Below are 13,359 nucleotides of genomic sequence, written 5' to 3' on the forward strand. Positions count from 1 at the left end.
CCTAAAGAGGAGCCGGAAGACGAGGAGGGAAGAACCCCTGCAGCCCTTTCCTCTTCCCCTCCTTTGTGGCTCAGGACAGCTCTGCCAAGTACAATTCTCATTTCACATAGGACTAAACTGGCCTGTGGGGGGCGCCCAGTTGCTGAACCAGGAATCACTGGGTGGAGAGAGGGAAGCAGGTTGGCCCAGACCCCTGCACATCTGCTTGTTGCCTGGGATTCACAGGCCACCTCCCTGATTCTAGAACCTGTTCTCCTGCACTGCCTCTCTTGGCTACATTGCTGTTTCCCCAAAGTGAGAAAAGAGGCTGCGGGTGTCCATGGTGGTTTAGGGCAGACAAGTCCCCGTGTAGTCCAAGACCCCATTCTCTCCAGCCTCCTTGAAACAATGCTCTCTCCTGTTTGCACAGCACTTCACAGCTAGCTGCTAGCCAGAGGCTTTAGTCTTGGGGTCTCCTTTCATCCTCACCCTACTCTTGGATGGAGATAGGAGGGAGGTATTTGTCTCAACTTCTTTTTTTTAAAGATTTATTTATTTTTATACAAGAATTGGGGTACAGGCCAGAGATCCCGGGGGTGAGAGGATTCACCAGAGACAGAGCGGGGAACAGAACAGGCAGATTGACTGAAGTACACTGCTGAGGGGAGTAGTGGGTGAGACAGGAGAGGTCTGTCCCACCATGTGGGTTTCTCCCTGGCCAGCTGGGAATCAAACTTGTGCTGCAGTGGCTGCGGATTGCTTCCTAGGTTGAGTCTTAATCCTTGCGCCACCAGGGAGGCCCTGTCTCAACTTCTTAATAACTTATCCAAGGTCTGCTTGTCTCTAGGTCCTTTCACATAAGACCTTGAAGAGTTCAGGTTCTGTGCCTCAGTTTCCCCCTCCATACAAGCAGGCAGTTGTAATCAGTCTTTAAAGTCCTTCCCAACTCTCAAGGTGGAGGAAAACAGGTAGAGGCAGGCTGCCTGAGATTAAGTCCTGACTTCAGCGTTCAGTGCTAGGGCACCTGTGGACTTCCTTGGGCTTGGTGCTCTGTGTCTCTCGCTGATGATGACACCTCAGCTATGTGTCAGATGACTTAGGAATGGGAAATTGTTCAGGAAATGCCCTCCCCAGCTCCTCTGGTCCCTGGTGGGCTCCTCCATGGGGCCTGTGGTGTTCTCAGCCTAACTGGCTGCGGGTAGTGTTAGATTCCAGACAAGGCCATTTTTGCCCTTGGGGGTGTAACAAGGGGGGTGATGTTCAGGGTCTTGGTTCTAGAATGGGGTGAGCATGGACCCTCTAGTGGTGAGCCTGAACTGACCGCATGGCCAACATTCTCCCTGCCTGCATGGGATGAATTTGTGGGAATCAGGGACACTGAGCAAAGTCATTCATGTGGTCCACAGGCCAGGCTCTGGCTGGGCCCCTAGGACACTGGGAGCAGACCGAGGGCTCCTGCCTGGCGGATCTTCTGGCCTGGTGCCAATCAGAGATACCCACAATTGATTGAATGCTGTCCCGAAGGAGAGTACTGGAGAGGTGAAGTACACTGTGCCGGGAGCATGAGCATGGGGACGAGATCATGGGGCTGAAGGGTGAGGGACATTGCAGAGGTGAAGGAGAGAGGGAAAAGTGTCCAGGCAGAGGGGATGCTTGGACAAAGGCCAGTGGTGAGAGGTGGTCTGATGAGTACAAAGAAAGTCTGTGTGACTGGGGGCAGGTGACTGGGGATAGGTAGACTTGAAGAATGTCAGGGACACCTCGTTAAGGAGTTCTTCCCACAAACCAAACCCTTTCTTGGATGGAAAGAAAAACTAGATAGTCTTTAGACGGTCTTGGAGACCATCTAGTTAAGCGGCCCCGTTGGACAGATGATGACACAGGGGCCCAGGAAGCTAATAATAAAATCTGGCACCTTTTCCACATGCCAGGTACCATGTTAACTACCCTATTTCCTACATCTTTTTAAATGTTGTTGGCATTTTACATTCAATTTGACTTATTGTAAACGACTAGACGTACCTGATGTTCATCTAAAATGGCAGAGTTAAAAAAAATAGAGTTAAAAAAATAATTTATGAAGGCGAAATTCACACGACATAAAATGAACCGTTCTGGAGGGGACAGTTCAATGCCTGCGGCACATTCACTGTGGTGTGCAGCCACCGCCGGTCTCCTTCCAAATCGTTCCCATCACTGCAAAGTAAACTCCTTACCTGCTAAACAGTTTCCCCATTCCACCTTCGCCCAGCGCCTCGCGACCACCACTCTGCTTTCTGTCTCTGTGGATCATTTCTGTGTTCTGGCCATTTATATAAATGGAACCATGCAATATGTGATCTTTTGTGTCTGGCTTTGTTCACTTAGCTCAGTGTTTCTGGGGCTCACCCATGTTGTAGGACATGCCTATGCTGCGTTCCTTTTTATGTCTGAATATTCCATTATACGCATAGACTATGATCTGTTGATGGACATGTGGGGCGCTTCCACCTTTTGCTGTAGTGCACAGTGCTGCTGGGAACATGGGTGGATTAGCGCTTTTTGGGTCCTTTTCATTCTTTTCTATACACCTAGGAATGGAACAGCTGGGTCACATTTTATTTCTATACTCAACTTTTGGAGCTCCTGTTTTCCACAGTCGCTCAGGGAGGGATTTTGCATTCTCACTACTAGTGCACAAGGATTCTCTTTTCTCCTCATCCTCTCCAACATTTATTTTTCGTAGTTTTGGTTATAGTTACCCTCGCGGGTTTGCTGTCTTTTATAATCCTCATTATAACCCCATTTAACAGACAAGGAAATTGAGGCATAAGGAGGTAAAATTAACTTGTGCACAGTCTCCGGGGGATGATGAGCTGATAAAAGTTCATTTATAGTCAACTTTACAGGAAGGCACTGGACTGAAATGAAGTTGTGCTTAAGAAGGCGAGATGGAGCTGGGTGGAGGAAGGCTTGCTTTAGCTCAGCTTCCATTGTGTCCCTTACCTTGCCTCTCTCTTCCTCATCACATTTGGGGCTTGGGGCGGCATTAGAAGTTTGGAGGCCTGCTGTACCCCTCTGTCTACAAAGGGTTGGCCGTTAGAAGGGGAAGCCTCCTGCCTGATCAACCTGCCTCAGGCCTGTGGGTTCTAGGTAGAAACTCAGGACCCTGGTCTCTGTTTTCTCGTCTTGGTCACCAACTTACTGTGGCTTGACTAGGTTGCTTCTCTCTAAGTCTCAGATGAGAAGAATTTCTTTCATCTTCCTTGTCCCTGAGGCTTAGGGAAGTGCATTAGAGAAGTAAATGGTCAGTGGGTCTGGGGTGGTCTTAAACTTTATCACTTGCTAACTGCTCAAAAGCAATGTAACGACTATCAGCTCTGGTTTGCTCCTTAGTAAAGTGGGTAGAATAATTATGCCTTTTAGGGTAGATATAAAATTGCTGAGATAAAAACCTGTGAAATCCCCTAACTTAGAACTTGATACATAGTAGATGTTCAATAAATCTTAGCCAGATAAATGGCATACAGGAGGTGTTTAATTAAAAAATTGACTTAATTCTCTATCTTTCCCACCCCATAATCTTGAAAGAGGCTAATGCCAACATATCCTATAGCTGAAATGAGGGTGTTTGTATAGAGAAACTGGGACATTAGTTATATTCTAGAATGAAGACATGATCTGATGTTTATCTGGAACAGCCCACCCGTGTCCTCCCAGCACTCTGGCTGGCTTTATGGACCAGGGCTCCCTCTTTGTACCTAATTGCTTAGTATCACTGCTACCCTTTTTTGCCTTACCTGCTGGGAATCTCAAGGCCAAATACAATTCTCTATAGCAGCCTCTGTGCAACTGCATTCTGAACACACACACCCTCCTCCTCCTTACTTTGTTCCTTAGTTCTGTTTGCCTTTCAGTGCTGGCGTGCGTGCAATGTGTACGTGTCCTGTGCTCATGTACAGGCTGCCTTAGAGCCTTTTTTGGGAAGAAGGCAGGAGCAGGCCTGCAGGAGAGTTGAGGCTGTTGACAAATCCTCCTGCTTTGCTGGTGCAGAGCATGCCAGGAGGCCACCCTGGTCTCGGAGGGGCTGGAGCCCCCCTTGTAAGGACCGGGCCTCCGGTTAGGCAGTTCCCTCATACTGCTCAGTGGACCTGGCTCAAACAACCAGGCCTTTCACAGGGCTTGGTATACAGTTCCACAGTAGGACAAGGGCTACTTCTCCCTGCCTCCTGGGGCCTACTTTTCAGTTCTGCCCCCGTCGGGAGAGGCATGGGCTTCGTGCCACAGACCTGCCCTGTGCCAGGCCCAAATCTGCCCATATCCTATGGAAATGCCTGTCTGCTGGAGGAGGTGGCTGTGAAAACAGTGATGTTGCAGCTTGGTCAGTGCTGTGGTGGAGACTGACGAGGCTTCAGGGGCCTGGGAGGCCCTAACTTTCCCTGGGGAAGAGGTGGGGTGAGGGACTAGAGAGGGAGGAGGAGGATTTAACTAGCAGATAGGGCCAATAAAGCTTTCATAGGCAGAAGTGGCCCCCACGTGGTGGAGGGATAGAGCTGGGTGAGCCTGGTGCTCTGAGGAGCTGCCTGTGCTCTGGAGCTGGGAGAGCAGCTGCATGAAGCAGAGTGGGGCATTGATTCTGTGGGCAGTGGGGAGTTCTCGAGGCATCTTGAGGAAGGAAGTGCCTGGTCAGTCTTGCCCTCCAGGCATGGTCCTAGGTGACAGAATGAAGTCCTGTGTGGGAAGAGTTAAGAGCACTGGACCTGGTCCTTCTGCAAGGCAGGACACAGAAAATTGTGGGTGTCAGGTTGGTGCATTTGCTTTCTGGAAAGGTCCCTCTGGTGTTGGAAGGAGAGGGAGAGACTGGAGGCCTATGGACAGACTGTGGAAAAAATCCAGGGAGCGAGCAGGATGGGCACTTGAGTGTACAGGGGCAGTGGGGTAGATTGAGAGGAGGCTGCACCAGCGGTACCTGGCTATGTGGAGGCAGAGGAAATCCAGGTTAAGTCTGTTAATGTGGCTTGTGCAAATTGCCTAGATGGAGCCCTGGCTCAGGAGGGCTCATCCTGGCCCCCTAGCTGTGTGACCCTGAACCAGCCTTCCCTTCTGTGTGCCTCATTCTCCCCAGTTGTGAAGGGATTAGGTGAAGTGGCCTCTCCTGCTCTGGACCAGGAGGTTTGTGACATGGGCCTGGCCCAGAAGGTGGGACACAGAGCCCACAGTATAACCAGCTGAGGCCTAGTCTGGGATTATCAAATCTGGCCAGGTCAGCTGTGGCCAGGGGCCAGTATCTGGCATGGCTGCCATCTGAAAGGGCATGTCTCTGACCCTCGGATGCCCTCTCTCATTCATAGTTGGCCCTGCCCTCCCTGTCAGCTGTCTTGGCTCAGTCTGCCTGGCCAGCCCAGGCTGTGACTTTGCCAGGATTTCTGCTCCCACCCCTGACTGGCTCTGGGAGGAGTGGCCTGCCTCTAAGGCCCCATTGGCCAAGCTCTGCCTGGGCCATTCACGCCCCTGCCTCCCCTGATGGCTGCCCGCCCACCTTGGGACTAGGGGGAGGCATGGCCCTGCCTGCCCCCATGGGGACAGACTGCCTTAGAGCTGAGAAAGGAGTTGGAATCTGAGAGGCTGTTCCCTCTGCTTGTGCTCCAGCCCAGGGGCTCTCTGTACTCCTCTCTTTGAGTGGATTTGGGGGGATAACCAGAGTGGGGCTTGTCCTTCAGCTTGCCTGGAGCAGGGAGTGGGAACTCAGCTGCTCTGAGGAATTCAGTAGTTCCTGTTTGATAGGACAGCAGGGCTCCTTAACTTCCTTTACTGGAAATCTCAGCTGGGCATGCCAGAGCTCTGTAGCACACTTAGACCCCAGAATTCTGGAATCAGAGCTGGGGGTATTTGGGGACTGGCAATCTCCTGTTCCCCACCCACCCGGTGAGTGACAGATGAAGCTCAAAAGGAGAGAAATTTACTCAGGATCAGAGTACCTAAGGGACACAGCTAGGATTTAGACTTGTATCTATCTTGGGTCACCCTTCCACAAACAATTGATGAGGTCCTACTATGTGCTGGACCCTTCTAAGCATGAGCATGAGAGTAGGATCTTCTCAAAGGAATTGGCCTGATTTATCTGTGTATTGTGTTTGGTGCACGGTCTAGTACAGAGGAGAATGAATGAATGAACAAACAAACAAGGCAAAGTTCCTGCCTCCTGGCATTTAGAGTCTAATGGAAATAGGAAATTGGAGGCTGGTGGGAGTGGGAACTGATCAGGTGAAAGGCAGAGAGAGGCCTGGAACACGGGTATCCTGACTGCTGGTCCAGGGCTTTTCCCTCATCTGTAAAATGGAGTCCACAGGCCTACCCTATGCTGTCCTTCTGAGGCTCCAGCTAGGTGGTAGCTGTGATAGCAGCGTATGAGCTGTGTGTGTGCCCAGAACTGCCCAGATATCCCATAGGGTCTGCTTCCTTTCTCTGCCTGCTTACCTTCTACATCTTGCCTCCATTTCCCTGGCTTTCTCCAGGGTCTTTCTGGAACATTCTGCTCAAAACCCCTGGCTGTGGGAGGGGTTTAAGAAGAGTGTAGGTGAATAGAGTCTGCCTGCCTCCTCCCACATCCATGAGGCCCCCAGTGCACACCAGGCCGGAAATGCCTTGGTAGTGGTTACCATGGTGACGAGTTCTGCTGCTTGGACCTCCACAGCCTGTGAGCTGTCTGTAAGAGCCTGCAAGCTTGGCAGCCTGGCATCCTGCAGGCTCCCACCCAGCCTGTGAGCGCCTGGGGCGGCTGCCCTCCTCTCTTCTCAGTACCTAGCACTGAGTACCCAGGGGCTCTCAGAAATGAGCTACTTCTTTGGGAACCCCCAAACTGTTTTGGGTCAGACAGCCTGGTTCAAGTCCTAGTTGTACTACTTAGGGGCCAATGACCTTGAACAAGTCACCTTGATGTGTTTTGAACTTATTGAATTAGCTATAGGAACTTCACAGGAAGAACAGGAGTCCTCTCTGCCCCCATCCTGCAACTGTAACAAGGTCAGCCTCTGGTCCCAGCTTTTCGCTGCTGAATCCAGGCCCAGCACCCTGGACTCATCATTTCAGTCCCAGGAGGCCCTGCAAGCTGTGTCCTGAGGTCAGAGCTTAGACTCCAAGCAACCAGACCTCTGGCATCACAACTGGGCATTGCCACTTATTTCGGCCTCAATTTGCTCATCTATAAAATGAGGAGAGCAATGTACCTGTCTCAGAGATTTGTTGTGCAGATAAAATTGAATTAGTACATACTGAATGCTCAGGAAAGTATTCGATACCTTTTTTAAAAAAGATTTATTTATGCGTACAAGAACCGGGGTCTAAGCCAGAGGTGCGGGGGGAGGGGGGGAGGGTAAGAGGATTCATCAGAGAGAGTGGGGAGCAGAACAGGCAGATAGACTGAAATACACTGCTGAGGGGAGCAGCGGGCAAGGCAGGAGAGGTCTGCTGTACCATGTGGGCTGCTTCCTGGCTGGCTGGGGATCCAACTGGTGCTGCAGTGGCTGCCTATAGCTTGATAGCACTGTCTTTAACCCCTGTGCCACCAGGGAAGCTCTGAGGATTCAATACTTAATAAATGCTATGTAAACGTCGGATAGCCCTGATGATGTTATCACCAGCAGCTCTCCTTCACAGACTGGTTAGGAAGAGCAGGCCAGAGAGACCTGATGGCAACTTGGCTTCCCTTCTCCCCCATCCCTTTAATACCAGGGACTGCCAGGCGTTTTCCCCCACCTTTTCTCCCTGGGAATTGAGACAAGTTGGGCCCTGAATGACAACACCACTTATAATTCATGACTTTGAAGATTTTCTCACTGCCAACTGCTGTCCTGGATTACAAAGCTGGCCTGTGACTGCCCCGAGCCTCCCAGACAGCAGAGCCTGGTGCTAAAGACAGGGAGCACCCAGTGGGGGAGTCCTTCTGACGTCCTTAGAACGAAGGAGCCCCAGGAGGGAACCCTTTGGGGCTGAAATAACTGCTTCTTGAAACACTTGACTAGAAGCATATCCCTAGGCTTGTTGGCTGGTGGGCTTCCCTGCTCACAGGGGAATCTTTCAAGAATGAGGGTAAACCTGTAAAAAGCTGGCCCACGAGCTGAAGTGAGGAGGACTGAATTCTCTGTTCAATTCCTCTCTCCCCTTCCCACCCCTCAGGTTCAAGGTTGTATTAACATGATGTTGTTGGCCAAAAGGAAACTGAGCATAAATGATATCCAGAGAGTCCTCTGGGGTCTGAGACTCTGGCGGGAGGACAATGGTCACTCTTGGGGTTGGGTTCTGGTAGGAGGAGGCCCCGGTATGCTCACACTCCTTCTGGCCCTTCGTTCTCAGGGTCCGGCAGACCCGGGAGGCCCTGCCGTGAGCTGACCTCTCTGTCCCTCCCTGTGTGCCAGGGCTTGGCCTCTGTGTTCTCGAGTCGCACCTCCCGGAAGTCAGCCTCACGTGCAGAGGACAAGGACGGCATCATGGCAGACGGTGAGGACTACAGAAACCCCACAGAGGTGCAGATGAGCCAGCTGGTGCTGCCCTGCCACACCAACCAGCGTGACGAACTGAGCATCGGGCAGTTACTCAAGTGGATCGACACCACGGCCTGCCTGTCTGGTGAGACTGCACTGCCCAGCTGTCCCCTCCCCACCACATACCCAAAGAAGAGGTCTCAGTTTCCAGAGAGGGTCACTGTCCCCCTGAGTGCCTTGTTCTGCGTCTTGCCTTTGCTCTTGCCGGTCCACCTGCCTGAAATACCCGCCCCAATTTCTCATTGCTCAGCTTGGGCCCATCTGTTCAACCCTAAAACCCCTTATTTCTGAGCGTTGGTCCCATGCCCTCAGGGCTGTGCTCCAGGACCACACAGCCTTATAAGTGGCTGTTCTCAGAGTGACTTAGGAGCACTATGGGCAGAGACCATGCTCTCTGCCTTGCCCAGTTCCTGGCATTGAGTAGAGTGGAGTTCAGTGGAATTGAACTTATTTCAGTGCTTTTGAGGAACAAGTCATCCCCAACCCAGGGGGAGCTTGAAGTCTGAGGTGTGTGTGTATATTGGTGCCAACAAGCAGCGTAGCTGCCCCATGGGGCTGTTTGATGGAATGGGAAAGAGAAGTGGTAGCAGGACTTTGGGTGAACAGATTAGAGGTCCTGACCCAGCCCTAGGGATAGAGAAGGGTTTCCAGAGGGTAAGAATGACTCAGGCAGGATAACGGCTGGGAAGTAGAATAGCATAGAGTGGTCATTCATTCATTCCACAGCTACTTACTGAGCCTCTGCAGTGTGCCAGGCACTGTTCCAGGATGGGGCACAGCAGTGAACAAAGCAGGCAAGATCCTTGCCCTCCAATAGCTTAGAGCAGAGCAGAAGGGAGAGATGCCAGCCAGATAGATCAAAGCAGGTCAGGGTATGGTACTATGTAAAACTACTATTTAAAAGAAAAGTAAAGAGTGTGGGGTTGCAGGCGAGGAGGCCTGGCCTTAACTGAGTGGTCTGCTGTTTGATCAGAGGCCTGAGTGACAAGGGAGTGTGCTAACGCATGACTTTCTTCTGATGCCAGCCGAGAGGCACGCTGGCTGCCCCTGCGTCACAGCCTCCATGGACGACATCTATTTTGAGCACACCATCAGGTAAGTGGCCACTCCCGCTTCTTGGTTCCTCTGTTCTCCTCACCATGAACCCAGGTCTCCCCTCCTTGTCAGCCTGTGTGCTGCCTGGAACCTGATAGTCTGACCAAGGGTCTTTGCAAATCCAGTGGGGGAGCTTCAGGGAGCAGTAACCTGACTGACTGCAGGGCCTCTGGGGACAGCATTGGGTTAGGAGCTGGCCTGCTGCTGAGTGCTATGGGGTGGGTTCCCTTGGCCTGGGTGGGGCTAAGGAAGTTGCTTCAGGCTTGGAATTGGGCATTGTTGAGACAACATCAAGTGCTGTGTGACTTTGGGGAAGTCCATCTCTTTCTCTGGGCCTCAGTTTTCTTATCTGCAAAATGGAAGGATTAGACTTAAGCAGTGGATGTCTTTTGAGCTTGCACATTCTGTATGGATCATGGTCACTCTACTGTAGGGAGGCTCCAGGCAAGGTGTCCTGGCTCAGTCTGAATTGGAAGATGACCATTCAACTTCTGTTCACATGGCTTCTGTCACATAGCTCACATATGCTCACTACTCTTTGTTTTGTTTTAAAATGTCTGTATTTGTTAGAAAGCTCTTCATTGCACTATGCTAAGCTTTGCTTCTATTCTGCTGGGACTCAAGAAGAACTTTGAGTCTCTGGTGCAGGACAGGCTGCAGGGGCTGCATTCAGTGCTTTGGCCTGAGGTCTGCCTCTGAACTCTCCCTCAGCGTCTAGCCCATCGGGGCTTACTTAGAACTTCGTGTGTGCCCAGTGTGTGATAGTTAAGGAAAAAGTTTGTCCGGTCCCTGCATTCTTTCATTCAGTCTTTCATTACTGCTTGCACCTTTTCTGGACCAGGGCCCCTGCTGGGCTTAAGTCCCTGGAGCATAGTCCCCACACCTGGCAACTCCCAGTCTGCTGGGAGGCAGCTATAGAAGCAAATTTCTTTTCAAAAGGTAAGTTCTGGGTCTCCCTGGTGGTGCAGGGGGTTGGGGTGCAACCTATGAGGCTGTCCACAGCCACTGCAGCGTGAGTTCAATCCCTGGCCGGGTGGGAAGCAGCCCACATGGCGCAGCAGATCTCTCCTGACTCGCCCACTGCTCCCCTCAGCAGTGTACTTCAGTCGATCTGCCTGTTCCGCTCCCCACTCTGTCTCTGGTAGACCCTCTCACCCCCCACACCTCTGACCTGTGCCCCAGCTCTTGTATGCATAAATAAATAAATCTGGAAAAAAAACAGGTAAGTTCTGTGCTAGTAATGAGCTCTGACATGTAGGTGCTTCATCATGCTTTTTCTAATTGCCTTTTATTTTAGAATAGTTTTTGATTTACCAAAAAAAATTTGTATCTCTGACTATAGTACAGAGAATTTCCATGTACCCACACCCAGTTCCCCTATTATTAACATCTCACATTAGTATGGTAGCTTTGTCAATGCTTTTTAAATACATTAATGAATTCTATCCTTGGAACAACATTGTGTGAACCTCGTTATTAGTATCCTCACTTTAAAGATGAAGGAAATTGAGGCACAGAAAAATAAAATAACTTGCTTTAGGTCATACAGCTAGTGGAGGACACAGGACATCCTACCAGGCAGGGAATCTGCCCCAGAGCCTTTGCTTTTAACCATTAAGTTATATTTCTATGTGTCTGGGGCATAGAACATAACCAAGGGAGACTTCCTGGAAAAGGTGTTTGAATTGGTCCTACACAGTCTGCATTGTATGTAGTGACACTTTGAAGGCTGGGGGAGCTGTGTCTGGACCAGCTCTGCCAACACAGCATCTGGCACTCTCATGAGGCAGGGATAGAAAAAACCAGAAAGGATCCTGGGAAGGAGAGCAAGTTGGGGAGGGCCTAGAGCATGACTGGTGACTTGGAAAGGCCTGGCGGGCACCTAGGAAAGGCTAGGGAAAGGTTTTGGTTTTTGCTTTTGTCATTTAAAAAATTTCAAATGTAGCTCTCTAAAATGTAAGAATTCTTTAAACATAACCTTACTACCATCAGCACATCTAAAACAAAAGATAATAATTTCTCACTAACATCAAATAGCCAGTCAGAATTCAGTTGCCCACAAGTCTTGTGACTTTGTTTTGCTTTCCAGTTATTTTTATAGTTCAAGTCAGGATGCAAACACAGCCCTACTTAGCTGCTGTGTCTCTTCGGTCTTTTTTTTTTTTAATCTAGAGATGTTACTCCTCCCTGTGAGATCCCTTACTCCCGTGTCTCTCTTTCTTTTGCTGTCTTTCTGTCTCTCCTTTTACTTGAAATTTCTTTGTTGAGGAAAGCCAGTCATTTGCCCTCTAGAGTTTTCTATCCTCTGGGTTTGCTGTTGGCATCATTGTGGTGTCATTGGCCATGTCCTTGGTCCCCTGAGTCTACTGGTCCCGGGGAGGGGCTTGCATGAGCTGGCTGTTGTTTGTGGGAGCTGCCTCTGCTATGTGAGGAACACCTGCAGGGGAGAGGGGCAGCTGAGGAGGCCGGGCAATGCCCTGGGAGGGACCCAGTTTGGTCTGTGGGATGGAAGGGAGTCAGGAAGGCAGAGAAGTTCTGAAGTCTAATGAGTGTCTTCTTGGCTTGTGGGGAAGCTAAGAATAAGAGGAGGAGGAAGAGGAGAAGAGTAAGAAGAGGAGGAGGAGGAGGAGAGTCACAAATTTCTTTTTCTATTTTAGCACCACAGAAAATAGATTTTTATTTTAGGGATCATGGAAGCTTTTTCCCTAATTTTTTACCATGAAAACTTAGAAAATGAGAGAAAAGTTGAATAGTGTAATGATCACCACTGAGATTCAATAATTAACATTTTGCTAAATGTGCTTTATCTATATGTGGATAAATAAATATATATACTTATTCCCTCCCTCCCTCTCTTTGAAACTGAACCACTTACAAGTAAATGGCAGGATCATACTCTCTGTTCCTCCACATGTCAGTATGTAGCTCTTCTTCAAAATAACGGTCCCTTACGTGATTATTAGTATGGCTAAAAAAATGACCAGGGAGGCAGCACTCTGTCTGCCCACCTGTGACTATGCAGCTGCTTCCTTTCACCAACTTTCTCCCTCTGCAGGGCAGCAGCTTGACTTTTCTTCCTCCGCCCTCAGCGGAGGCAGCTCTCCTCAAGGGCGCCTGCCTGCAACCATGCAGGCCTCTCTTAGGAAACCTGTCCCTTCGTGGTCAGCTCTTCCTGCCCGCTTGTGTCTACTATGCAAGTGTCTTTTACTATCCTGTCCCTTTTCTAATAAATCTGCTCTTTAAATATTAAAAAAAAAAAAAATGACCAGGGGTGGACAAGTCGCTGGCAAACGTGAGCCAGGCCTGGGCTAGGCTCAGGCTGCTTACTCTCCCTTAACCCTCAGTATCATGGCTTTTTTACTTTACAGACCAGGAAATAGGCTCAAAGAGGTGAAGTGACTCATCCAAGGTTACACAGCTTGTAGCATGATAGTGAAGGTAGAGGTTAATTAGAACCCAGGCCTCTGTGGTCCTTGCCACTATGTCCACTGCTGCCCCTTGGAAGGGGCCCTTCCTAGTCCTGGGGAGGAGGCTATGTCATTGCAGAAAGAAATAAGCTCTGTGCTCTGTTTGTTCATTAGCCACTGTGCAGAAAGGGGAAAGGACATGCTCAAGGTTACTCGGTGACTAGATGAGGCCAGAACCCAATCTCCTGCTGCCTCCTCCCACACTCCAGCAGCTGGTCATCCCCTGCTGCCTCCAGTTAGGCGACTCCCCTAGTCCATCTGACTTTTCATCCAGACCTGGGGATCATTCCAGAGGGGTA

The 13,359-nt window shown here is 50.2% G+C and overlaps 1 protein-coding gene across 2 annotated transcripts in view; it reads left to right on the plus strand.

Moving 5' to 3' along the window:
• ACOT11 (acyl-CoA thioesterase 11) overlaps positions 1 to 13,359 on the plus strand; it is a 42,941-nt gene that overhangs the window by 12,225 nt on the left and 17,357 nt on the right. Inside the window, exons 2-3 of one of the 2 annotated variants that reach the window (XM_037498924.1) lie at positions 8,373 to 8,583; positions 9,524 to 9,593. In XM_037498924.1, the coding sequence (XP_037354821.1) occupies positions 8,373 to 8,583; positions 9,524 to 9,593 (281 nt within the window). Of the gene's footprint in view, positions 1 to 8,372; positions 8,584 to 9,471; positions 9,594 to 13,359 lie in introns of those variants that run through there. The other variant, XM_037498925.2, reaches the window with a different exon arrangement.

This window comes from Talpa occidentalis, unplaced genomic scaffold, assembly GCF_014898055.3.
Source record: "Talpa occidentalis isolate TD23 unplaced genomic scaffold, MPIMG_talOcc4v2.1 talOcc4.9, whole genome shotgun sequence".
Lineage (NCBI taxonomy): Eukaryota > Metazoa > Chordata > Mammalia > Eulipotyphla > Talpidae > Talpa > Talpa occidentalis.